This window comes from Lingula anatina, chromosome 2 (genome assembly GCF_051362555.1).
Source record: "Lingula anatina isolate TDL-2025a chromosome 2, LinAna3.0, whole genome shotgun sequence".
Classification (NCBI taxonomy): Eukaryota; Metazoa; Brachiopoda; class Lingulata; order Lingulida; family Lingulidae; genus Lingula; species Lingula anatina.
In genome coordinates this window covers 24,453,712-24,481,235 of record NC_141768.1, presented here as the reverse complement: position 1 = coordinate 24,481,235, position 27,524 = coordinate 24,453,712, and the positions used below count along the sequence as shown (strand labels likewise).

The 27,524-nt window shown below is 34.6% G+C and overlaps 2 protein-coding genes across 5 annotated transcripts; one reads left to right on the top strand and one right to left on the bottom strand.

Annotated features, from left to right (window-relative positions):
- Positions 1-3,318: 3,318 nt before the first annotated feature.
- On the bottom strand, positions 3,319-19,981 carry LOC106171421 (uncharacterized). Of its 4 annotated transcripts, none has more exons than XM_013551766.2 (21): positions 19,925-19,981; positions 19,550-19,606; positions 18,035-18,146; positions 17,480-17,678; positions 17,124-17,225; positions 16,666-16,737; positions 15,872-16,036; positions 15,172-15,431; positions 14,602-14,697; positions 14,288-14,359; positions 13,261-13,548; positions 11,134-11,367; positions 9,972-10,093; positions 8,174-9,526; positions 7,835-7,895; positions 7,343-7,446; positions 6,716-6,895; positions 5,847-6,066; positions 5,488-5,640; positions 5,118-5,227; positions 3,319-4,720 (listed from the first exon to the last, which is right to left on the bottom strand). In XM_013551766.2, exons 3-21 carry the CDS (start codon positions 18,135-18,137, stop codon positions 4,616-4,618), a joined length of 3,999 nt encoding a protein of 1,332 aa, XP_013407220.2. In that variant the 5' UTR covers positions 18,138-18,146; positions 19,550-19,606; positions 19,925-19,981; the 3' UTR covers positions 3,319-4,615. The 4 variants fall into 4 exon arrangements, with proteins under 4 accessions (XP_013407220.2, XP_013407221.2, XP_086862092.1 ...); XM_013551767.2 differs by having other exon boundaries at positions 19,827-19,951; XM_087005966.1 differs by lacking the exon at positions 19,925-19,981 and adding an exon at positions 19,768-19,790.
- LOC106171423 (dnaJ homolog subfamily C member 17) lies at positions 19,955-27,313 on the top strand. Its single transcript, XM_013551769.2, has 11 exons — positions 19,955-20,112; positions 20,824-20,893; positions 21,139-21,197; positions 21,477-21,564; positions 22,534-22,610; positions 23,192-23,288; positions 23,676-23,713; positions 24,093-24,170; positions 24,809-24,889; positions 25,175-25,294; positions 26,569-27,313. The coding sequence occupies exons 1-11, from the start codon at positions 20,044-20,046 to the stop codon at positions 26,815-26,817; spliced, it is 1,026 nt and encodes a 341-aa protein (XP_013407223.1). The 5' UTR covers positions 19,955-20,043; the 3' UTR covers positions 26,818-27,313.
- The last annotated feature ends 211 nt before the right edge of the window (positions 27,314-27,524 follow it).

Below are 27,524 nucleotides of genomic sequence, written 5' to 3'. Positions count from 1 at the left end.
TAAGTGACCGTGTCCACATTTAACAACTGTAAGTGTCGGTGTTTCATGCTTTACACGGCTTTGCTTCCTGCGGAGTAAAGTTCGGATTGGCACGTGTAGTCGTTATTCATTTTTTTTTTTTTTTTGAAATTATAAATTTTCTTCAGAATCGAACAATATAAGAACAAGCCCTCTGTTCTGAAACACAGCTTACTGTTGCGCATGCGTTCACCACGGATTGTCAGGGCAGCTCAACCGTGTTACTTGATGAACAGACAATAAATAATGAATAAATAATAAAATAAACAGATCTATAAAGAAATAACCATATAACGGATCAATTTAGAACAGGAAAGAAATAAAGTAGGAAAGAGCAACGCGATTCAGAAATTAAAGTCAACGTAATTTATATTATCACTATACGTTACATACAGCCCTGAAAATCATGTTAACTACCTGTGACAAATCACCAATCATATATATGAGTAATGACAACCAAAAAGCTGATATGCTGAAATGCGGAAATGGTGCAATTACACAACTTCCTAAGGAAGAGCCCAAGCAAAACATCTGGTTTGCCAACTAAACATCATCCAACTCCTAGCTGTCCAAACTAAAGACAAACGTATCAAAACAAATACGGTTATTTTTCTTCCGAGAATTCCGTCATAACATCCCAGGCAATGTAAACACGTGTAATTAATATCAGGCATCAAACAATGTTTTGAACCTTGCGTAAAACAAAACAAAAAAATTGGAGACGCAGATTTGAATTTCACGGAACCGAACGTCACCTCACAGCATGGGGTCGTATGTCATGTGCTGCAATCACCTTCCCCACTGTCCACCCCAAATAAACAAATAAAAAGGCACACGGTATTTACAAACAAATTACCTAAATACCAATCTTTGAGTGAAATCGCTGATCTGAAAAACCTGAAAACAAAACACACGTGCCTTTAAAAGCTGTCGTACATTCTTGGTTTATTGTATTTATGTACGTAATGAACTCGTGACTGTTGCGCCAGCACTAAATATTTTCGATGGTCAGTGTGACCGATTCCACCATGTAAACAAAAAGATCAACAATAAACATCATCAAAACCAAGTTGGGGGTACAGCAAACGACTTTATTTCAAGCAGCGAAAACAAATGTTAATCAACGGGTAAACATGTAATTTAAATTATACGTTTTGTGAATATTTTCACGCCCGCGATAGTCTAAAGTTCGTGCCCTTTAATAGAGAAGACCTTGACCATGACGCGCCTTATAGCGATGTGACCTTGAGTGATTGAACAAGGTGTTCTGGATCAATGAACCGAGCGTCAACAAATCTGACCTTCAGATTGCTCGACTTTCACAGCTTGCCACGAACTACGCACAGAGTAGTAGTTTTACGTGCATGAAACGAAACACCGTAGGAATTCACAGGGTGAAAATACCAAATTTGACAAGTTTACGTGCGTAGCAAATGCTAAAGGGGTGTGTTTTTTCTTAAACCTACCCTCCCAAATTTACCTCTGAAACTCTCAAATTGATCTACATTCTTTGGATTTTTGGCAAACTTTCAACAGCGGGGAGCAGTATATTGCATCATTTGCCCTAGTTTCTTTTTGGTAGTAAATTTTGTTTGGGCAGTGTGGAGGTAGAAGAATTTGCACTGAACAACAACAAAGTTGACCCCGGTATATTTGAACAGTTGATGCAAACATTTGGATTTGTGACTTTCGCGAAGCCCCTATCAGAGGTGACGCAGGAAGGGGCAAGTTTATTCACCAAGGTATGCCAGACATGGCGAGCCTATACAACTGTTCCTATTGTGCAATCGTTGCAACGCAACTTACATTTGTTCTTACATAAAGTTGCTATTGAGATGTAATTTGAGAGAAATTTATTTTTAAACCTTCCCCGCGCGTATTGCGTTAGCCTAATAAGAAACAACGACTTGCTATTACCAAATCTGATTTGAAATTGTGCGTCAGGATAAAAACAAAATTAACATGGAGACTTACATCATTTTTGAGGGGGAGGGGGGGGGGTGGCAAAAAATTCGGTAGTCCTTATTTCACTGTTCTCTGACTGCTGTATCTGTGTTGCATTAGGACAGACCGGCGTGGGGAAGTTTCTGATCAATCATTTGAGGATAATTGGAAGAAAACAAACCCCAAATTGAATGTATTGTTCCCAACAAAATCGACCAAATACATGTCTTTTGTTACTTGTAATTATACTCTAATGTTATATAAGAAACTGATATAGCGCAAATTCCTTATAGAATTAGTTCTCTATACGAAGGCTGACGCACAAATATAGCCTAGTTACTCTACGAACACACTCTCCTCGTAATGTCAACGATGTGGACATTTCGCATCAAACAAAAACGCCAAGCAAAACCAGTAAAGATTCATGAATTTGAACCATTGGTGCGAAATTAATAAGACATTATTAAGCTATGAATAACAAAATTAGCACTTTTCTTACATCAAATTAAATCATTTTAGTATGATAACAAATGCGATGTACATACCGTTAATGAGAGCTTTAGGTGTAAGCACGGTTTCTTCATACCTGTCATCAACAAAACTTCATGTACCAAAAACATTTTGACAATTAAAAATTTGTCATTCGAGGTGGACCACCGCACTTATTGTTTTGAATATTGGCTTCTGTTGGTCATCTTCAAACCTTGCCAGAAGACTGTTACTCCAATTAATTACGGTTCTTTTGGAAAATTCATCTACGTCATATCCATGTTCGTATAGGATCATTATTTAATGACTTATTTCAGTATTTAATGACTTATTTCGTGAAATAAAATATACATTTAGTTTTGTCTTGGTCCTTGGACGCAATGTGTGCTACATGTATTAATCTAAGCTTGGGCAAATAATTCGTGATATTGTACAAGTTTTAAGTTATACATAATCACAGTATACAAGACTGGAGCAGAACTCCCAGTGAACGGACAAAATTCGATATCTTATATTTAAAGTGTGTTCAACCTTATCTTTCTCAAGTAATAAATAAATAAATAAATAAATAAATAAATAAATAAATAAATAAATAAATAGGGGGGCTAATAAATATTTTAACTGGTGTCAACAATCGTATGGAAACAAATACTACTGTACCAGTTAAACTGCATAAAACATCTGTACTACTGAAATCGTCACATGCGTATCTTTCTAGGTGCACACTTTTGGAATATATTTCTTCAGGATTTATTTCCTCTTACTCAACTAATTCTGCGTTGTACACTTGGGAACGTGCTTTACTTGTTTAATATGCCAGCAATTTATAAGTCATCATCAGACTAAACTACAACAAGAGAACTCGTCTTCAAATTCAGACCAAAACATGGGTATTTATTTATTTTTTTTTAGTCAACTTTGTTGAACAGAAAACTTTCAATAGGCATTACCTATAAGTCAGACTGAAAGAGGACAGAAGAGTACCGAAAAAAACTTTGGATCAAACAAGTTTGTTTTTATTCAGTGTGCCTGATTGTACAATGTTTCTGAGTTTTTATAATTATGCAGCCCGGTAAAGTGAATGGTAGTTTGAACATTATCAATCAGTAATTCCATCATGTCTAATTAATGTCCAATTATTTTTTAAAACATACAATGAATATTTTTGCACTTTGATTTAACATTAATGAGTTATGCAACATTTAAAACTTCATCAAAAAGTAATTACATCAATAAATACTAGGTTTGGTAACAAAAATAAATAAATAATTAAATAATAAATGCAGAAGCATTTTTGATATATACAATTCATAGCCTACCAACCCATAATACAGACTTAAAAAATTAAAAACCCTTTAAACCTCATTAAAAGTTTTTCACTAAGTACTTTTGGAAAACTGTAACAAAATGTACCCGTGGAACACATTTTATGTGTGCAATTCACAAAAAAAAAAAAATAATAATAATAAATAAATAAATAATAATAATAATAATAATAAAAAATGAATAATAAATAAAATATTACAATGCAAGAATTGAAAAAGAATTAATCTTTACTGAAATTAAACCATTTGTCTGACCTATCATCCATTGGGCTTTCCTAAACCTATTACACTTGTGTCATTGCTGTATCACATCACTAGGATAACTGGGACATAATGAATATTGGTCTAAGCAAAGACTGCTAGGAACTTAAGCCAGCTAACCAGCATTTCACCTTTTTAAAGTCTTTTTTTATTGCTTCTACAATGATTCTTATTCCGAAATCTTTGTGTCCATTTCAGTTTGTCAACTGTACTTGACTTTACTTAGTCAGCTATTCAATTAGTGCTAAGTCCAAAATCCTCAAAATAATAAAAAAAAAAGCTTAAAGACTTAATTTTCATTGAAGACAAGTGAATAGCATCTTCCTCACATAGATCCCTGAAGACATCATGTTTTATGCTAATGATTCCTCTGCACCATTTAAATCTTTCGATAAAGTATTTTGATAAATTAAATCTAAAACATGAAATATACAAAGTCAAATAAATCAATGTACCAGCACCAGTATGTTTAAAAGAGATAGGAGTCTAAACATTCTTGTGACTCTTTAGCCTGTAATCATCAACACTGGAGTGGTAAAGTGATTTCAGTGTCTCCCAGGCATAACGTACATCAGTGTCTACTTCCCTGGGAAGAAATAGATTTTCTTCAACAGAGTTGACTCAGTTTGGGACACTTGCTTCATTCCTCCGGATGTTTTTGACTTTGCCACAAGGGCATTCACCTAAAAAAAAAAAATTAATGATAAAATTTATCCAAAGACATCTTACAGCTGAGACTCATGTGCAGTGTTGTCAAGTTATCCAACATGACCACAGGGTGACCACTGGCCAAACAACTTATTCCATTAAAGCAAAAGTCAATAATTGTTTTATCATATAACTTATAACATGAACATCAATGTCTTCCAAGATAACATCAAATATTACAACATCGTTGCAATCTGCCATATTGTTTGTTCTGTGATTAAAAATGTTTCCTTTGCTCTGATTGGTCAAAAACTATGCATTACAGTATGTGTGGTCGAGCTTGTGCTACACAACTTGGGCTTCGATCTTTACTCCATGCTCACCTCTGTCACCCAGTTCTTAGTTTAACTTAGTTGTGAATGTAAAACACACCTTTGAGAACATGGAGAGCACATCCTCTTTCCATGCATATCTGCAGAATACTGTCACAATGGACTGGATGAACCAAGTGCCTTTCTCTTTGTTTCGCCAAGACACAAAGTCTAGAAATTCACAAAAAAAAAGCTTTGGATAAAAGCATTTAATTAAAAAGAAATCTAGAGTACTTGTAATTCATGCAGAGTATCCTCTTCTGGTCTATTCATTTTCATGTTTCTCTTATAATATACTAGTATAATACATGTATATATAGTTTTTTTTAACCAGACAGATGTCTGTAAAAATTATATACAAACAGTGTTGCTGTACACTTATCAAATATTTTTATGACTGAAATAAGCAGTAGATTTTTTCACTTTCTCACCAGGTGTAGTGGCTTTTGCCACCAGGAAGTCTGCCATTGTGGGGACTATCTCTCCTTCATCTTCTGGTGCATCATGGGTTGTGTTTTGGTTGCTAGGTAACATCTTGACAGGGTCTGGTAATGGCACATGGCCAGCACCATGATCCCTGGCATCTGCAAATGAGATAAAAAGTCAGAGTCTAGTTCATATATAGGGAATTCAGATCAAAAGTTGGTTAAAAATTTAAGACCAAAATTTTAGTCAAATTTGACCCAAATGAACCAATTAAATAACAATGCACTTGAATAAAGTGTTGCTGTCTCTGCAATAGAAAGCGAAAAGTGTAAAAAGAAAATTATGCATAATGAGAGTTACTCACTTCCTTGACATGCCTGAATGAATATCATCTTTGGTTTACTCCGCAGAGCAGGACAGCTGGCGTTATTGAAATATTCTGTAATTTGTTCGTATGATATCACAAAGCCATCCGTGCCATAGACAGCCCCCCTTGCTCCATGACTCAGTATAACAAGTATGAAAGAATCATATTTTTGGTGATCTGGTCTCTCACTTTCTTCTTTAAGCAGATCAGACATTCCCTAGAAAATTAAATATATAAATAATATATGATGGAATCAGTAGATAAAAATATGCATATTTATATAGCACGGTGGAATTAAGTATTTTAAAGTGCAGACAAATGTATTTTGTTGCTCTTTCATGAATAATATTGATTAGTTATCATCTTTTCATTTGTGCATTTTGTTTGTACATTTTGAATGAATAGAACTAGCCAATGTGTTCTAAATGTGCATAAGTGACCATTTGTTTATATGCAAGCACGCATACAAGCAACCGTACACAAACACTCAAATACCTATAGGTCCTCTATAAATTATATACACACATTTCAACAAACAATTTTCAGTAAATAAACCATTGCATTATGTGCATTGTCAATTAAGCAAAAAATACCTTAAAGACCATCATTCATTTTAGTTTAAAAAATCATCGCCAATTGCCTGCTAGGTATATATGTTGATGATTAAACAAATAATCCTGTCCGTCACTACTCCTTTTGCTACAAGAAAGCTCTATCAGATATCGTACAACTGTACAATTTCACTATTTCTTCATTTTTATTTATTTCCTAATTTTATCCTAATTATTATTTTGAAAACTTTAATTAAGGAAGGATAAATAAAAAGAACCAACAAACAATCCTGTACATCAAAGCATCATTACTACCTTTGCAGTGAGATCATGATGCACTGACACCCTATAGCCAAGCTGATGAAGGAGCTCCTCCATCTTGTCCACATCAAGCTCCGTGCCATGACGATTGGCCAGTTTGGGTGTGTCACAGTTGAATGTGCGGTTATTGATTATGAGTGAGCGTCCTCTTGGTGTGGAGGTATTTTTGTATACCTTAAATAAAGCAGAAGTTGTGGTTGTATGATATTAGGTATTACTAATAAAAATTGTACAGAAATTTTTATTACGCTAACATAAATTACATATGAAATATTTGGCAATATTGAAACATATTTCAATAAGAATTTCATGTGCTGTGTTAATCACCCAGTTATTGATTGTTTACTCACTCAACAGTTTAAATAAGAGTAATAATTGTTCTTAAATATTTCCTGTAGTATCGTTCACAAAAAATAATAGAAAAATTAACTATGATTTTCACCGATTTTAGATATCACAGAAACTTATCGTGAATTATATAAGTGTTATCTTTTTTTTAATTTACTTGCTGCGTAAACATATCTAAGAAATATCATTTGTATAAAATTATTTAAATGTCTTCAATTGTACAAAATTAATACAAACATTTAACTGAGATATAATACACTCTCTTAACTTCACCTCTTTCAAGTCATTTGAATAAATATCGTAGAAATTGTCCAAGCAGGGTTTTACTATGACTTCATCCACAAACTCTTCTTCATTTTCTGTTGGCAGACTTTCTTCTGTAACCAAAAAACAAAAAAAAAAAAAAAGAAATCATCAGAGTTTCTGTGGAAGAATCATATAAAAATATTTTCTCTTTTTTTGATATGTGCAATACAGCACTCTGTAGCAATAAAAAGCTAGACTAACAACACTAATTATTTGTGATAATTATTTTAGTCCTCAGACAGAGTAAACAACCACTAAGGAAAATTTACTTTCTCATTTCACTTGCTTGTTAAACCTTTCTCCATTTTAGGCCTATTTCAGAAATGATTTTAATATATGTACCAATAGAAATTAATCCAGTCAACTGGCCATGATGAATATGAGGCTCTGTTTCAGTGATACTGCAAACTACGGTTTGGTGTGAAAAACTTAAAGACTATTTAGGTCGCTTCAACTCACCAAGGACTGGGATATCTTGTGCTCCTGCGAATGTCTGAGGTTTTGGCAAATCTTCTTCTTTCTAGCAAAAAAAAATGTATTGTACAATTAATGTACTGGATGATTGTCACATAAAATATAAACCCATTTATAAAATATGCCAGTAATGGTGATATATTCCCTTACATGTGGAAATAAATTTTAAAAAGATCTTTAGTTTTAATACTTCACAAAGATTAAAAATTTAATGATTTGGTTTATCAGAAATGGAATGATTTTGAAACACAAATCTTATAGGATCCTATAGGACTTTTTCGTAAGGGATAAGAAATAAAGAAAATTAAGAAAGACAATTCTTACCCATTCCACAAACCAGGGCCTGTACCCTGTGGTTCTGATGGCCTGATGGTGATCATGGCAAAGCATTGGGATCCCTGACACAATCTTCTGTCCATTGTACCCTATGGGTTCCAGGGTACTCTCTTCTGCTCCCTCACAGTTACACTTCACACAGAGGTCATAGGTCACTCGGGGACAATACTTTCTTATCTCACCATTCAGCATCTTCACCAGGTCACTACATGTCTGCCTACACAGCTCATGGGTCAGAGACCCAGGGAGGTCAGCCATCAACAGGTGCATCTTGAATGCAATGGTGTCGTCCTCTTTTGTCAGGACCAGTATGTACATTTTGTTTTCCTCATCTACCTCAAAGCGGACGTAACCATGAAACAGCATCTTGCCGTAGACATGCCAACCTGGGAATTGTGCAGCACATGCAACTAGACGATAAAACAGACCATTTGGCAAGAAGGAGAACCTGAAGTACAGAGCTGACACATCCCTGGATTTGTCCGGAATGATGTCACTGGCAGATGGAGTTGACAATAAACATGGCACAAAAAATGTCTGTGAGGAAGATGCAAGGTCTGTTTCATCTGCTTGGTTAGACTTGGTAGGCTGATACACCCGTGGGTTCTCCCTGAAGTCCCTCTTGAGTGGACAAATGAGATCAAAGCTTTGCATTAACTGCAGGATGACAATCTTGTACCTGATCAGCCTGTCCTCCTCCTCCCATATCATGTCCACCAGCTCTTCGTGTAAAATCCCTCTTCTGTCCAGTATCTCCCAGTATGTTCTGCTGATCCCATTTTTCCCATGGACTTCTTTGTGGAACTCCTTCAGTGTGATGATGCTTTTAAAGGCATCAATGAGCCATTGTGGATCAAGGATGACAATTTCCCTCAAGTGATCTTCGTTGAAAAATACCATTTCGCCAACTTCGTGGTAAAATACCAAACATGCAATCACCTCTTCCTCTGTCATTCCAACAGAGCTTCCATGAACAATGACCTCTTGCAAAGGAAGAAAATTGCCGTCTGCCATGGAGGACTGCTTGATCTCTCGCAGCTGTCGCTCCAAATTCAACCATTTGATTGGAACATCTTCACCCCAGTGTTGCTGTTGCTGTGCTAGCTGAAAAATCGTCTGCCGAAGTTGCTCCAATGCTGGATCCCCTGTGTTTTTGTTGTCAATTGCGAAATACCTGTGATAAACATGGCTATTGTAGACTTTGCCTTCCAAGTGCTCTGTGATGGCTTTAAAAAAGGACTTCACTGTATCAGAGACAGACTCTGGGTCTTCACTGTAATATGCTTTGCCTGAATATCTGGCATAGTACCTCTTGTACCAGGGAAGACTGCTCACAAAAATCTATAAGAATTTTAAAAACATTTAATCAAACCTTCTCATATTACATGTTGCCATGTTACATAAACTATGTGAAAAATTAATAATTTGCCATGGCCATAACAGGTTCATTTTTGTGAAAAAGAATATGTAAGTCAGTCCAAAAATATGAAAGATCTTTCTACTGGTTTTTGAGGACTGGGCTGAAATCATTACATTAATACTCTTGTTAGGTATCATGCAAGTTTATAGGAAATCAAGATATGTCCACATCTCCTCTGGAAAACCCAACCATTTTTAACAGTTACTCTATCTCAACTGGTTAAACCATTAAAGCAGACTTCTTTTACAAAATACTCTAAAATTTAAAAATCCATCACATTGATATACTGGTATATCCACTGAAAGATTCAACCTTCTTATTCTAGTCAAATCAGGCCTGGTGCAGTCAACCATGACGTACTCTTACCTGGTCTACCTGGTCCTTGTGGGTGCAGACGATGATGACAGGGGGACTGAGCAGACTATTGGTGGATGTCCTCAGGTCCACAGCATGGGTGTGAATAGAGTTCAGCCAGTAATCTAAGTAGTCTAGAAATGATTTTCAAAGAAACATATATGAGTATCAAAGCAAAAGAACCTTTTTAAAAGAGCATTATAGTGAAACAGAGTAAAACTAGTAAAGCAACAGCATACACCTAAGCCAACGCATCTAAATTTTCATCATTATTATTAATTTATTAATTAAAGATGGATCACCACAAAAATATATTAATTTATTAGTAAGCCCATATCTGACCCATCCTGAAAATTTTATTGATTTTCTGAGGCTGTTAACAAACCAACAAAGGCAAAAAACATAACATCCTTGGTGAGAATAAAAAAAATTTACATCATCACACTTAATTATTCAATACTATAATTACACACGTTGCAAGCAGATAACTAAGCTACTTATATGCAATCCAAAAATAAATTGACATAAAACTTGGTGTAGTCTTACAGCAATTACCACACACGATCTCCATCCTTTATTACAAATACACTAGCAACACTAATCACAGTATTAATTAAAGACAAACCAAGAATGTAAATTGAAAACAACAAGACACTTGGCGTTGTCTTACGTACTGCAATTACCACGCAAGACGTCCATCCTTAATTACAAATGCACTAACAACACTAATCACCATATGGAGTAAAAGGAAAACAACTTTTCGTATGAGCTATACTTCACAATAAATACATTGAAATGAAATATAATTATTTCTATTTCACCACCAAAAATGGCAGTTATCACAATTTTCCTGTTATCTGTGGTGACCTTCTGTAATAATCTCTAAGGAGATTGTTATAAAAGAAAAACTTTTCAGAGGAAAAAAAAAGCAGAATAACTTTGAGTGTTGGAACGGATTCATTTACCAGAGTTAAAAGGATAACAACTGTTCACTTTGGCCAAAAAATGAATTTTCCTGCGGTAAATGCCAATTTTCCCATACTTACCAATGCTTAATGAATCCATTTCTACAAAGTTAGTCCCTGTTTTTGTTCTAAAAAGTTTTTTTTTGTAACAATCTCTTAAGAGATAAAGAGGGGATAATGGTCTTATAACTGACAGTTAGGACACCCACCTATGCCTGTTTTTGGTGCAATAAGGTCAACCACCCTCTCTGTTCTCCCTTGGCGAAAGGTCTGCACTGCTGCATACATGTCCTTGTTCAGGTCCATCACCAGTAAGTAGATGGCTCTGCTGGTCAGGAATGTCTGATGTGTTGTATAAAAGACATGCTGGCCACCAAAGTCCCAAAAAGAAAGTTTTAATTTTGGCTCATCTAGTGAACTGCTGTCAATTTCATCTGTGGAACCTGTAAAAAAAATATTTAAAATGTTACAGATGGACCAATAAGCACCATTAGAACAGTTTTCACAAAAACTTTAGAAAAAAAGTTGGTTTTATTCAAAGTTTGTGAAAATTTGTGCAAGGGCTCCAGCAATTTATTGGTGAATAATGGAAGAGTGAGTGAATGATTCATAACAGTGGGGTTGTAGGCATTTTGTTTCAAAGATTCTTAAAATGCGTGGATAAACCTGTGCAGATGCATAATACCATAATACATGTACCAGTGTGATTCATGTCACTAATTGTTGTATTTCTACCCTCCACAACCTTATAAGTTGTGCTAACAGATCACTTGTAAACCTTAAATGTGTTATTAATAACGATAATTTTGAAGCGATTATCATCATTATTGCAGGTACAATCCCCACTGACACTTTTGCACTGCTTCTTTCTTCAGTTGGGTGAAGTGTGGAATCCAGCTATTTATTCACATCATTCTTTATATTTCCTCATTCTTTATATTTCCTCAAGTATTTAGGAAAATAATTATTTTTACTCTCATAAGTGTATAAATTATACTGAGGGGTTGGTTCTTCAGTAATAACTAACATACCTATGTTCCCCTTCTCTAACAATAAAATAGTGCAAAATATGTATGCTGTTAAATCTTGTACAGTACCAGTGCTGAATGTGTATGAAATACCCTGTTTGTAATGGAATATGGGAATCAACCAAGATAGCTTTGAGGTCTTTGGCAATGTGTGATATCACATGAGACAAGAAAACATGCAAGAATCTTCATAAGTTGAGGTCAACATTAAAGCCGCGAAGGTGAAACTCTATGTGCCAGGAATGTCTTCTCAGAAAGTGATACAAAGGTGACACCCAGACCATAGTAAATTTGTACTGTTTTGTTATAGTCTGTAAATTGACAGAACTTAAGAGAAAATGAGCAGAAAAATATCCCTGGATGAATATGCTGTCGGCTTTTATTCATTGCTGCCACTGCTTATGACCATCTACCATTATTTCTGAGCCCACTCTCCTGCAAGTCCCTATAAATCTCATTTGATTTTACAAGACTTTGGATGAAAATGTCCCTATTTACCCTTAGTGTAATTCAGTATCCTCTTTTTTCTACCAACTTGTATATGTTTTTATCTACATGTGTTGTAACATCCAGAAGAGGATATAAGGACATACTGTACAGTGTATGTATGACAATAGATTTTTTTCCTGAAATCTACTTGTCAGGATTTAATAGTAACTGTCTCCAATGCCCACACTTTGAACACATATAAAGTGACATATAAGTCTAATCTGTTCTACATGTGTTTTGGTATAGTATTACACCCAATGACACTATCATTGATATCTATATTACATGTAAAATACCTTCTCAATCACAGGTAATTTTTATTGTAGGAGGCAGCAAAAAGATATTTTGAAAGAGTCTTAAGAGAAAAAGTAGCACGAAGGCAATAAATTAAATGCCAATGAATTGCCACTTTAACAATATTGCATCAGAAAGCTATAAAAAAGAACAAGAAGTAGAATTATAGTTCAAACCCTGTTACAGTCAGTACTTTAACTGTTTTTGGCATAATTAAATGAATGAATTTACAAAAAAAAAAGGACAATTTTGATAGACAATTTGAATCTGCTACATTATATGCTGTAAATTAGAATGTTTGATCCTATTTTTAGTATATTGGTTATATTGCTTCCATATAAAAATAAGCTGTAAACGGATTATAGGACTGTCCTTCATTGCATGGACAAAGAGAATAAATGGCTTTTGTCAGAAGAGTGCAGGGATAATAAAGGAATAAAATTTTAAAAAATGGAACAAAAAGGAAAGACATGAATTCCTCCCACATTTTACCCTGAGAGGAGCACAGACAGAGTATTCACTCACCCTTTCTATGGAGCCTCAACTTCTCCTCCATCTTCAGTTTCAGCTCTGATACCTTGGCTTTGATATCTTGTGGCAGGTTGGCAGGAATCTGCAAGAAATCCACAGTATCTTTCCCATTTCGTTGAGAATGGAGATCACTGTCTGAACCCTTGTAATTTTTTTCTTTGACATCAGCTTGCTTTCCAGTTGGTGCTGTTATAGAAGGTGGTGTTTCTTCTTCCCCTCCAGCAGTGATGTGTGTACTAGTATGCCCAAAAGGTTCTTCTGTATTTGTAGCACCATTTTCATCTGTTGGTCAGGGCAAAAGTGAATTAAATGCAGATTTATTATCATCCAAATCACAAGAAGCCAATACGTAAAATGATGAATATAATATGGACATGACATTTCTTCCATAGCCAAAATATTAAAAATGTTCACTAAAGAAAGTTTGACCATTTGTGTGTTGACTAAAAAGATAAGGAATTGCACTTTCAAAGACAATGAATTTTCTTTAAGAAGCCAAAAACAAACAAACAAACAAAAATTTTTAATTGAGAAAATTATGTTAATTATGAAAAAAAATATCTCACACTTCACGTCACAAAACATTAGAGGGTATTTTCTCTCTTTAACAAGTCCTTCACAAGTTTGATACCTGCTGTTAAGTAAATTAATTGGACGTGCTGAGAGTGGGGACTTCATTTAAATGACCCTCTTATGTAATGGTCAGGGCATTACTAAAATAATGAGACTAATTTGGATTTGTCATGGTGTCACGTAATGACAGTTTGCACGGGATGTCTCCCAGGGCCCTGTCCCACAGATATGGTGACCCTGGTGACAACTCCAAATGAAAAGGGCCTTCAGATAAGGTCCAAACATTTTGATCTCCATTTCTAGTATTAGGTTTAATTTTCTCATTACATTGGTATAGTATAACTGTTTGAAACAAAACATTCACTTTGGGACCAGGCTATTAATTTGTCAATCTCACTAAGTGGGCCAGTTAAGTGTACTTCTTGATGTGAAATATGGCCTCACGAACCTTTACTGAGCTTGTCTGGCATAACATCTTCCTCAGAGGAGGTACTGCTGGGAATCATCTGGGGCACATCAACTGCAATGAACACTTACAATTTTAATACATGGCTTCTAAAGACATGTTGGAACAATACAAGAGCAGAACAAAAACCATATACGAAACAACATTGGTCTACTTAGTTATCAAATAAATTATCTGAGCTGTATCAAATATTGCAAAATGGATACACACTCTTCTTATGTAACAAAAACTTGGCTGGGTGATACAAATAAACACGAAATACAAATAATGATGATATAAATAATTCTTTCTCTCACCAGGTGTCCCTTCTTGATAATGCTCAAGAAGAACCTTGGCAATGGCCTTTTCATAAATTTCTTTAGGATCTTCCTCATCAACTTCAGGTTTATATCCTGGAAAAAATTCTTCTTGTTAGGGTCAGACAGAACAATAAAATGTCTTTAGAACTGTTGGTGCATACCAACAGACCACCCACCTGATGGTATGCAGTAAGTAATTCTCAATCAAAAAACATTTAGACCAAAGTTTGTTCATCTGGCCTAGCAATATTGAAAACTTTGAAAGCCTGAGTGAGTGGCTTTGGCTCTGAACTTTTCCCCCATGTCTGTAATTAAGTTAACTAGTAATACTGTCAAAAAATAATTTGTGACAAGCAATGGTCATGGATACAGGAATATGTGTATGTTGGGTCTGAGATGATCTCAGATACTTTTCAACATCATCAACAATGGTCAAAATTTTTGAAAATTTTCATAAAAAATTCTGGATTCAATTTTCAACTTCAAATACATGTATTTAAAATATTCCACACAATTTCTTATGAAAGTTTTTTTTACATTAAGTCTGCTTTAGTTATACATCAATACCTTTAGCAGAAGTTAGCCACACTGAAGAATTCTTCACATCCACCACACACTCAGATGGATCAACATCTATCCCATCTGTGATTTTGTATTCCTCAGAGAACCCTTCGTCCAGGAGCCTCTTTCTCAGGCTGGTTTTCCCTACTCCATGCTGTCCTACTATCATCACTCTGAGGCGATACACTTTTCTCGTCCCTTCTGCACAGGCCTTCTTGTACACCTGGAGATAATCTGGCCTGTCCAACATCTTCTCAAACTCAAAACTAAATAATTCATTGAAAGAAAAAGTATTATATATTTATGATATCAAGATTATGGCCCATTCCAACATCTTTCGAAGTTCAAAATTAATTAATTCATAAAAATAATAGAAAACTTTTTAAATCACACAGCAGTATCTTACACCTTATTGTTAAACATAACAATTTGAATTAACATGATTAGACATAATGAAAGTTGTAAAACTGTTCTATCTTTTAATCAACTATTCAATGGTTATATAAACTCATATCAGGCTGTAACTGTTTGGTGTAATAATCTTCTTTACTTGAGCATTAAGTAACTTAGTTTTGGAATACAAGTTGTATGACATACATATGAAAACTTTGCCTCATAAATGAACAAATACATACATACATACATACCATACATACATACCATACATACATACATACATAAACAAATGAACAAACAAAAAAAGCACCTCTTTGGGTCATTGATCCATCTGAAAAGGTTTTCTTCCTGGAAGAATTGTCCTAAATGATTCCTAATGTCACTATGAATATCTGAACCTGCCTTCAAGACAAGCCTATAGCTGAAGAACATCAAAGCAGCTATTCGTCCTAGGTTTACTGCATCTCCATACATCCTGAAATTGTTAACAAGAAATTAAAAAAAAAAAAAAAAAAAGAAAAAGAGAGGGAAAATTTAACAGTACAACACAACAAGAAATCTACGCAATTGGATTTTACTTTTCTTGTGGTTTGTAATAAGGGCTGCATTTATCAGTCTAATACTAGTTTAAGGCTTCGTTCACATGGAATGTCTATTTTCTAAAAATCTATTTTCTATTCGCGCTATCTTATGATCACGGTCTGTGCCCTGAATATCCCGCCGCGTAATTACTGGCAGAGCAAGCCAGTTACTTATAGTAACTTATAGGAACTGGCTCGCGCTGCCAGTAATTACGCCGCGGGATATTCAGGGCACAGACCGTGATCATAAGACATACCGCAAATAGAAAATAGAATTTAGAAAATAGACATTGCATGTGAATGAAGCCTAAGTGACCAGTTGGCTGAAAGTTAAAGGCTTTTACTAATCCAAAGGCTAGTGAATGGGGCTAAACATTAAAAATAGTCTACTTGCCGTACATATGTATTTTAGTGTTATAATTATTCACTATATATTTCAGCCTTTTCCACAATGACATTAAACCACAAAAAACTGGAGTATGAAAACTAATTACAAGGAAAAAATAACACACATTTTACTTACACAGTCTCTCTTGCAAGAGATGCAAAATTTTCATATTTGACAGGAATGGGTTTAAAATCTGACACAGTGCCCCTGAAAAATATATCAATTTGGAATATGAATGGTAAGTATCTTAAGTTTTGAAACTCCTTTTACAAGGAGCAAAAGGAATGATTTCACAATCGCTGACAGATATAACCAGCCCTGCATGAATCACCAATACTTTTTAAAGTCCAACTGGAATATCAATATTATAATCATAAAATCAGGCATGTAAAGTCAACTCGTAGGCTATCATATCTTTCATATCTCTGAAAATTTAAAACCAAATACTTTCTTATTTGTCATGGACTGTCTCACTGTTTGAAAGGAGTAAATACATTATATTTCAGGCTATATGATTTACATCATGAAAATACTAGTACCATGAACTTTCTATCATTTCCATAAAAATACAATCAAAAATTTGAAAACATTACCGTGGTAATAATGTTTTTCCAACAGCATCATCAAAAACACCAGGGTCTTTAATACCATCTACTACATGCTTAAGTTCAAAGGCCAAACTTTCAACACATGGTCTGAAAAAGTAAATCACCAAGAAACATCTTTAGAGCCACTGACATTATATAACAGTTATTCTTCCATTCTTCAGATAATCAGTTTTCTCATTATTGAACAATATTGATTAGTAATAGTTTAGTAAAGAGGCTAACATAACAAATAACCACATCTTATTTTGAAAAAAAAAACTTACTTAAATACACACGAAAGAGAGAGAGAGAGAGAGAGAGAGAGAGAGAGAGCACCAAGACCACGGCACTATTTATATCACCTCAGTGTGTGTCTATCAGCATTCCATAAACTTCTCAGTCCTAAAGGAATGTCATCTTTCTCTGCAAAGTCATTTTTTAACCAATCACTGACCAAGTAGTCAAAAACAGCATGAATGTCTTCTCTCACCACTTCATTTTCTACTGCCTCTGTTCTGGTGCTCGCATCCAATTCTGTTTTGCTGCGAGCTCGCCCAGAGCCTTAAAATAAATAAATAAATAAATAAATGGTTTAAAAAAAGAGAACTTTAAAAATCTGACTAAAGTTGAACTATATCAAATTGTGAAGTTCAATTATAGTTAAACAAATAAGTTACTGACTACACATGAATTGACCACATTTATAGTTTCTATTAATATCAACAGTTCTATATACTCACAAAACCAATATTATGGTGGATAGTGGGCAAGAGAAATAGCTAGGGAGACAATCGCAGATTACTTGGACACCACCTTACAACCCCAGGATGATTCCTTGTGACTGATGGCATGCGTAGCCAAAAAAAACATTTTCCAGTTGGGGTCAAGCCCAGCATAAGCAGAATCTTACAAGTTACCTGGATGTGTCTCGGAGTTGTTCCGATTCCTTTGGGACTGTGCAGCACTCTCACTGACACTCCTCACCCTGTCCTGAGACAGTGTCTCTGGTCTACCTGACATGGTTTTCACCTACAAATGATGATAAAAAATACAGTGGGAACTCGGACCATGGGCATTCCTATCAACAAACAAATTAACTCATAAACAAGGTTTGCATACTAAATTTTGAGTCTCCTTGCGCTTTCTGTTGGGGAATGAACAAATTTGCCCACCAACTCAAGGTCGGCAATGTGTTTGCTGTGTTCATATACAATATTGTTTGTTGTTCACCTTTCACAAATCTGAGTAAAAATGAAGAAGGAAATGGTAGAGAAATATGATTTATAATGGTATCTCCATTTCTGATCTCACCAAACAGTACAACATAGTGAATTAGACAATCATCACTAATGTTAAGAAAAGAAATGGTGGCTTGGGAATTAACTGTTTGTATTAACATTGATATAAATAAAAAAAATTGTCTCAGTTCGTAAACACTAAGGTTCATGAACGTCAAATAACAAATGAAGTTTATGATCTAAGATTCAACTTAATCTAGACAGAGGCAAATAATTATTTGAAAACACAGTCTTCCCTATGATTCTTCCTACCAGTATCTACATTTTGTAACTGCCACTTGCCAGATACTTGGAAGATATTTAAAGTTTCCTAAGCACATTTACTTTAGCTATAGTTCTTCGGATGTAAACAAATAGAGATTCTGACGGCTTATGGCCTAACTTTATTCCGAGGGGTCTTTTTTTCCGAGGGACTTTTGCTCTGAAGTTTTTTGTTCTGATGGACTTTGGCTCCGAAGGTCTGCTCTTCCGAAGCCATAGTGGCATTGGGAATTAAACATGCACTGAATATACTGCTATCAAGAATTTGCTCTATATACCCGAAAAAAGTAACACACATGTTGCGAAATAACAGTTAAAAGCGCCTCTCTGCCAATGCAAGTAATAACACTGCATTTAAGCACAGCTATCCTCTTGCAGAACAACAGACCCTCGCACTAAAAATCATTTGGAATAATGGGCCCTCTACCTTCAGAATATTGAAATCTCAGAACAGCAGTTGATTTTTGAACTTGAATTCTACAATCTTCAGAATATCGGACCCTCAGAACAATAAACCCTCGGAATATAAGGCGTAACCCAGAGTGCCTTGTCATGAATCATCACAAATTATCCTTTGGCTTTTTCTGAGGAATAGTCTACAAAATCAATAAAACATGAGTCAAGATGCATAATTAATGAATTTAAAAGTAAATCCAGAGTCAGTTAGACCGACCTTTTAAACTGGTACAAAAAGATCCATATTTTTTTTACACAAATACCTCATATTATTGATTATGTCGTACACCTAATTAAATTTTTGCTAGTGTCGCTTTTCAGTGCCCTTTTTCAACACATATTCAGAATATTTGCATAACAGTAATAACTGGCTGGCTGCAAGTGTATTACGATGTACAAGAGAGGCCAGCAAATTACCTTTTTAACTTCACAGTTTCCAGTGCGTATGCGACTCCACTTTATTCATGTTTAAACCTAAGCAATAGCAATAAAAATAAATACTAAAAGCTTGCTGGGCGATAGAAATACAAAATGTAAGTTGTGGTCAAAATTTTAATTCATAATTAAATTGTCAAGGCGTATTCAGGTCTTCTGAAATAAATTATGATTCATGTTTGACTTTTTTTGTGACTCACAGATACTAGTACGTCTCAAGAAAAGATTCACATTTGACTTTGTTGTTTTTGTGACTCACAGACACTTCTCAATAAAAGGCCCTGCAGTTTCGATTGCAGTAGCCCGTAATCTAATTTCAATCAAAACGACAATGACATCGATCTTTTATCGCCAAACCTGGACATCCCCGGGTGATTTCCCGTCTAATAAATAAAGATCTTTAGTAAAGGAGTCAGGAAAAATGCACAGCTCTTCGGTTTTAGGAGGAAGGTTTAATCTATATTTCACATGGAGAGATGGCAGACGTTTTGAAGTTAGATTTGTATGGGGTTCTTGGAGTTTCTCCCGAATCGACGCAGAAAGAGGTAACCGTCATAGAGTAAAATGACTATTGCGTTCATTCAGAGATTCCAGGCTCATTGTAGAAAAATAGTAAAATGCTTCACATTACAGAAAAGCACTGCTACTTTGTGAGGTCAGGCCACTTGTGCCTTGTGTCAATGTGATTATTTAATCAATCTGGTTAATAGACCTAAAAACCACAGAAAACAACTCCATAATACCACACTAGTCTACCATAACGCAAAATAAATAAAAAAGAAAGAAAGAAAAGAATAAATTAAACCGCTTGAAATCTGTCAAGTTTGAAACGAATTCAATAAAATTGCCTCCTAAGTTGATAAACCAACCATAGTGTTACTTTTTGGGGAAAGTACCTGACTTGACTTGAACACAGGTCAAGTAGGGTCTGTCGCCTTGATAAACCTTTAAGTTCTGAACAAATAAATCAACCTTTGTAACATCACAATACACAGTTGAAAATGATACTTGAAGATATATGGTAATTTTGTATAAATAGTTGAAATACATGTTTTGCCCCCTCCCCCCTTTTTTGTTTTTTGAAAATGCTTAATTTTTGCAAATAGAATATGTACAAATGTCTTTGAGTTTTAAAAAAATCATTAAGCGATCAAAACAAAAGCAAACTAAGAAGAGTTGCACATTGCCTAACTTACTTAACTAGGTAGTTAATCAGTCATATTATTTTGCTTTATCCTTCTTTGTCTGTGTTACAGATATTGAAGTCTTACAGAAAGAAGGCACTGAAGTGTCATCCAGACAAAAATCCAGACAACCCACAAGCAGGTATGCTCCTTTGGAAATGACACACTTTAAATAATTGGTTAAGAATTGTGATTGGGTATTATCCTTATATATTATATATATTTTCATTCTGTAATTGCAAAAGATCTTTGTTTATATTTATTAAGATCTTTGTTTATATTTATTAAAATCCATTTTTAAAAATGTTATATTTTGTTAACTTTTATAGTCGGGACCATAAAGATACCACATAGACATTTATTGGATGTGTTATACTTTTGTTTTAGCTGAACTCTTTCATCAGTTGTCTAAAGCACTAGAAGTTCTGACAGATGCAGCAGCAAGAGTAAGACACTTTCAATTCTAGTTTCTAAGTAGTAGTAGTACTCTTTGTTTGCAAAAAAATACTTTTAGATACATTTTAACAATTTTGAATATTTGTAATATAATTTTCACAAAAGTGCAATATTGTGTCAATAAAATGTAAATTGATATTTTTTGAAATTCTATTTACACTCAAAAATATTCATTGAATAATTTGTTAACCTGATTGATGTAAAAGTGTCACAAAAGAATTTGTGACCATCTTTAGATATTGATAGAAGAATATGAAATATATTTTAAGGCAGCTTATGACAATACCCTCAAGGCTAAAAAAGCAGCAGAAGAAAGAAATAAATTGCTCGACAGCAAGAGAAAAAAATTCAAGGAAGGTCAGTATACATAGGCCTATCACATATATTAATCATGGCATAGACAAACCTTTTTATCTTCTTACTTTGTGTTTAGCTTAAGCACCCCGCACACGGTAAGCAATTGGTGCACGCCATTTGCGCTGAGCCAGATGCTCGCGCTCCTCATCTCCCTGCAAACGCTGCACTCTCTGCTCTGCAGAGGTGCCTCCCGGCCTGCCCCTAGCAGATGCACTGTGAACTGTGGGATCATGTGTTTAAGGAAACATTACATATTGTTGTTTATTCTGATAGTATTGGAAAAAGGTGACCACGTTAATCAACCAGACTAACTATAACTGTGTACATTTTTGTTGACTTCACTGGCTACCGGCACATGCGCATTGTTAGCATGGTGTGAGCAATCGGCGCTTGCACCCTGCACACGCTGAGACATTTGCCTCAAGAGACCAAAAATATCAAACATGTGGGATAATTTGCTCAGCCGCGTGAGAGGCAAAAATCTCACCAAAATACCCCCGCAAATGATGAGAAAACAGCGCAGTCCAAGGGGCGCGCGCCAAATGCTCACCGTGTGCGGGCCCCTTTACAATTTACTGGGGATTGCATTTTTTGCATCCAGACACAAGTATTTTTCATGTGTTTTTTTTAAAATATTTTTTTAGTGCCAATTGTAACTGTGTCTGTACGAAAAACATCGTTGACTTAAGTGAAAAAATCAAGCCTAATTTCATAATTTACATCATTCAAGTAAAGATATTTGTAGTGATCTTGAGTTAATATATTGGATCATTCTTTCAAGTTTCTGAACAAAATTTCTTCTAAAAACATTTGGTGCCAGGAGAGTGTTTGAACACTGTTGCTCAAACTTTATATTAGAGTCAATAATGTGTACTTGTCTCAAAAGATTCAGTATTTAAAAGATATAGAATTTACATAAGTTATTTTAATTGTTTTAAAATATTGAAAGCAGTATATTTATCTTAATAGATTTGGAGGCTAGGGAAAGTGCTGCAGGATTACAGAAGGCAGCAGATGCCACAGCTGCCAGAAATTTGCAAGCAGAGGTAACATCTTTTTGCTTTTTGTGTCTCTCTCTACATATACATGTGTGTGTGTGTGTATTAAAGTGAGGCTCCCTGTTGGACAATTATTTGAACATGTTTGGAAAGTTAATCATTTACATTGAGGGAAAATATAAGTGCCTCTGAAACATTATATGATTACATAGAAATTTGAAACTGTGACCCGCAAGTATTGTGGCAAATTGCATCATGAATCTGAGGTATATTGATTTAATTTCTTAGTTTGATGTAAATAAATCTTATAAATCTTTCTCAGCAGATGAACAAACAACAAATTAAACCTAGACTTTTATTGAGAGTTTACACATATCAAATGCGTCATTTATGATTTTATAAATGTTGAATAAAAGTTTCAAGACACCTTGATATCAAGAGTAATGGAATCTTGTATATACTTGCCCAAAATTGTGATGGCATGAATGTCTCATCTAGAAAAAATATTACAGGCTTTTTCGGCCAGTAAGGTCTTTATTTTGGGTCACATCACCCATGGATATTTCAGTCACTGTACTGGCTGTTGTACTGTGCTAACATGGTTGAGTCAAGAAAATATCTATTTTCAGATAGAAAGGCTAAGGAAAGAAGGTTCTAGGTTATTAGAAGATGAACAAGTCAGGCTTCGAGAAGAAATCCACAAGCAAGATAAAGAACAATACAAAGGTAAACATAATTATGGATGATACTAAGAACTGTTGTCTGTTTCATGGAGATAAGATGTTTCTGTGATTTTTAAAGATATTTTCTTTTGCCCAAAATTTGGTACTTGAAGAAAAAATCATACAGGAAAGATTTTTTAAAAATAGCATGCTTGTAATGTCTTAAGCCCCCTTTTTTGAAGTATATAAATGAGAATTTAACTTAAGAATACAGTCCATGATTTTGTTTTATGAAACGAAATGTATGATTTGTGAAAAATAGAAAATTGTTGAAAACCATGAAGTATGTGAAAGAGTTTTTTTTCTACCTTCTCTGATAAGTGACCCATTGTGGTGTTGCATTTTACGTCTAACAAAGTATTTAAGTTCCATTTGCTTTTCATTTTTTCAGAAGAAAACTCGGAAGACACTACATTGCCAAAATTAAAGGTTTGCTACGTATTGCACTCTTGGAGTAATAACACCAAAATATCTGCACATGATATGTAACAGATATTTTACTCTTCAGCCTACATGAATTGTTTTTTAATGGATTATTTTATTTACATGTGTCTTAATTTTTACTCTTCATAGATTATGTAGTTATGAAGTTCCTTGAAGTCATTTGATTTTAATGTGGCAAAAAAAAAGATATTTCAGAATATGTAAACAATTGATGAAAATGACTCAGATGAAAATATTGTAAAGTTCATAGTATGTATGTTTTTTCAGGTTGTTTCTTCACGAACAACACCATGATTGATTTTGCCTTATTAATCTATAGAAAATTTGAGAGAGGAACATATGTTATTAAACCTGATTGTTTCAGGTGAAATGGAAGTCAAAGAAAAATGATGACGGTAATGGCGGGTACTCATATGATAATCTTTATAATATTTTTAAAAAGGTAAGTTAAGATTAAATATTAATTCAATTGCCAGCATAGGTAACAGAACTATAAAATAGTAGAGACCATTCCCAGAGACTATGGTACTAACTTTGGATCGAACTATCTCCGAAGGGATTTTCGTTTAATTGCAATTAACTTGGGCAGCTTAGATTGAGTCATGCCTGCTGAGGCTGAAAGGGGGTAATTAACTATCGTTAAGCAGCTTTAGTGGGCCTTCCAGGTGTCTAAGCCGCTTGGGCTGAAAGCAATTTAGCAAGGGACCCCGTGGAGATGGACCGATCCTGTTAGATCGCTTTAGGGATGGGAACCCAGTCGTAGTTAACAATTTGATTTGATATAGCCTTTCATTTTGTTGGTACATTGATGCCTAGGTTTAAGATTATCACTTACAGCATAATATTGTTTGTTTTGCATTTTTATGCTTAACATTAATGAAACTTCACAGACTTTTTAGAAAGGTTTCTTTATTGTTTATAATTGCCCTTCTGAAGGTTTAAAAGAACCAGTTGCAGTGTGCTTATATCAGTATACTAGCATTTTGATTCACCATATCTGTTGTCTTCTCCATTGTTTGCACATAAAATTGTGAATTTTAACTGAAATTTTTTGTTGATAAAACTATTTTATTGTTTCAGCATGGGGAAGTTACTTGTCTCTTGGTTTCAAATAAAAAGAAAGGCAGTGCCATTGTTGAGTTCAAGTCTGCACACAGTGCTGTACGTAACCAGATTTCTGTTTAGAGTGGTTGTCCTATTAGCATTTCAAATCGTGTTAATCTGGATAAAGTAATATGCCTTCTTGTTAATTTTTAAATTACTTAAAACTATGTAACTGATGTAAATCTGTCCATATAAGCAGATTATTTTATTAATAATAGTTATAAAACCTATCCCAGCCAGAGCATTTGAATATGACATTATTTATTTGTAATTGTTGGTATTAAAATGCACATGCATCCATTCATCTTTTTGTGTTTGATCTTTTCTGATTATACTTCATAGCTATTAGCTGTACAGAATGAAGTTGGGAACCCAACCAATCCTTTGACCTTGACTTGGTTGTCTGGGCAACCCACAGAGATGGAGCATAGCTCGGAACAAGATCATTTTGCTTCCGCCAGTGTAAGTAAAATAATTTCCTGGCAGTAATATTAATGGTCAAATATGAAATCTATACAAATGTTGATGATAGATTATTTTACATATTTGCAAGGTTTTTAATATTGTAAGAAATTCTTTTTGTATTTTTAGATTTTTTTACTTTGGCATGTAACCTCTTATTGTTAAAAATCTCTATTACTATATTGATGAACAGATTAAAGAATGAATAAAAAAATGAAAGTTTGAAAGGAGGGAGATAGAGCTCAATATTTTAAGCACATTGCTTACCTGTAATTAGTACCACCAGCGTGTATGCTGGCTGTACTAATAGTTTTAGTCCCAATTCGTTTCATACAGCTCTGCTGTCTCTGCATTCTGGCACCGGATACAAGTCACTGTCACTGCTTTTCCTCCTAGACCGCAAGGGCATGTGTCCCCATCTCTGGGATATAGGTCACATATAATCTCAACTTGAACCCCCTGTTTTTTTTTTTTTTATCTCAGTCAGTGCATGGGCCTAGGTGTGGCGCTCGTTGAAATGCACCCTTGTCAAAATTTTTGAAAATTAAATTCTAAATATCTCCTAAACTGAAGAAATTATGGGAAAAGTTACTACAGAAGTCTTATCGAATGTGGAGATTTCAAATATGCCCTTGGATTTGACCTTTGACCTTTATTTCAAGGTCAAATGGGCCACAAGTTTTTGTAAAGTACACTGTTTTTATTAGATATAGCCATCACCTTCATCTGTCATTGCTGTAGTCGTCTGCCATCACTGTTGCCCTGCACTTTCTGTGATAACACAATAAGTGGAAAACTGTTTAACCTTCTGTCTTCAGACTTATGGTACTGATGAATATTCATAAAATACAGGTCGAGTCCACAAATCAGCATGATTGGGCCATTTTTTCAAAAGTTATGCTGTTTTTCTCTTTTTTTAGCACATTTGCAATACTAATAACACATTTCAAAAATAATCAATAGGCCTAGGTCTTGAAAATCACAGGAGTGATCAGTCTTTCGAAAATACAGGTAAAGTTTGAAAATCAGCTTGATTGAACCATTTTTACAAAAGTTATGCTGTTTTTTTTTTTGTTTTTTTTTTGCTTTTTTCAGCATATTTTGAGAACTCTTGATTTTGCATTTTGTAGAGCTTGTCAAGCACAACACTTGGTGGTGTCACTTTTTTTTTCTTTGCTGTCCATAAGAATGTGCTTACTCCAGCTGGTGTTTCAATATCCTGAGGCAGTATTGCCTCTCTGATCCTCTAGTTACTTCTCCCATTTCAATTCCAGAATTCACAATCCACTGGGGATGATTTTGAAAGTCAGGTTTTGCTGAAAATGAAACACATGCAAGGAAGAAAAAGAGAGGAGCAAAGTGCACAGAAAGAAGATTCCAAATCTTACAACTTACAGAACCCTCCTACTAAAGAGAGAGACTTTGAAAGTGTAGTGCTTATGAGAATGAGGCAAGCTGAAGAAAGAAAAAGAATAATAGAACAGATGCAGAAAGAAGACTTAGAAGAAGTAGACAGCACCTAACCAAAGCATACTGTGTGGAGATTTTTGAAATGTAAAGACAGGCAATGAAATGGCTCATGAATATGTTATGTTATACAAAAAATTAATGATGATGATGAACATTGCATTTTCTTGTATGAAAGATAGATGCATGTAAGATATTGGGTAAATTTGTTCCATTGAGACCATTTGATTCATATGTGTATGGCGAAGGCTGATGGAGGATATTGATAAGGAAGGTTAATTTTTTATATCACCCCAATTTGAATCAGTTTACAGTATTGAGTTCATGAAACATGAGAAGAACCTGTATCAGAACTTACACATATGGAAAAGAAAAAATGCAGTATCACCCAACTCTTTGGACTCCCACAATGACTTGCTTTTATAATAAAACCTTTCATATCCTTTAATAGGATGATTTTTAAAGAATATATATTTTTATCTGTAGAGAAAATTGTACATTCTTGTATGTAAATTTACAAGGTCATCTTGAATAAAGAAGAATATTGTTGGCTTTTGGGGGTCATACCTCTGGCGTTAGATTTGAAGCTTGAGTTGGAATTAGATGTTTCATGAGAAAAAAGAAATGAGTGGTGATTATATGTTAGGTCTTTGGTATCACTTCCCTTTCAGTCTGACTGTTGCTCTTAAAATATTTTAGTCCAAAACGTTTTTAATAACAAGATCATAGCTTGAAAACTCCTGTACTTCCCACCTGCCCTGAC

Bases quoted from the DNA above. Each gene is read 5' to 3' on its own strand.
- LOC106171423 (XM_013551769.2), top strand. From the start codon at position 20,044: ATGGCAGACGTTTTGAAGTTAGATTTGTATGGGGTTCTTGGAGTTTCT. The intron at 20,113-20,823 runs GTAACCGTCATA...TCTGTGTTACAG, and splicing joins CCGAATCGACGCAGAAAGAG to ATATTGAAGTCTTACAGAAA. The intron at 20,894-21,138 runs GTATGCTCCTTT...CTTTTGTTTTAG, and splicing joins TCCAGACAACCCACAAGCAG to CTGAACTCTTTCATCAGTTG.
- LOC106171421 (XM_013551766.2), bottom strand. From the start codon at position 18,137: ATGTCAGGTAGACCAGAGACACTGTCTCAGGACAGGGTGAGGAGTGTC. The intron at 9,527-9,971 runs GTAAGAGTACGT...AAATTCTTATAG, and splicing joins ACAAGGACCAGGTAGACCAG to ATTTTTGTGAGCAGTCTTCC. The intron at 6,067-6,715 runs GTAGTAATGATG...TTAATTTTCTAG, and splicing joins ATCATGATCTCACTGCAAAG to GGAATGTCTGATCTGCTTAA.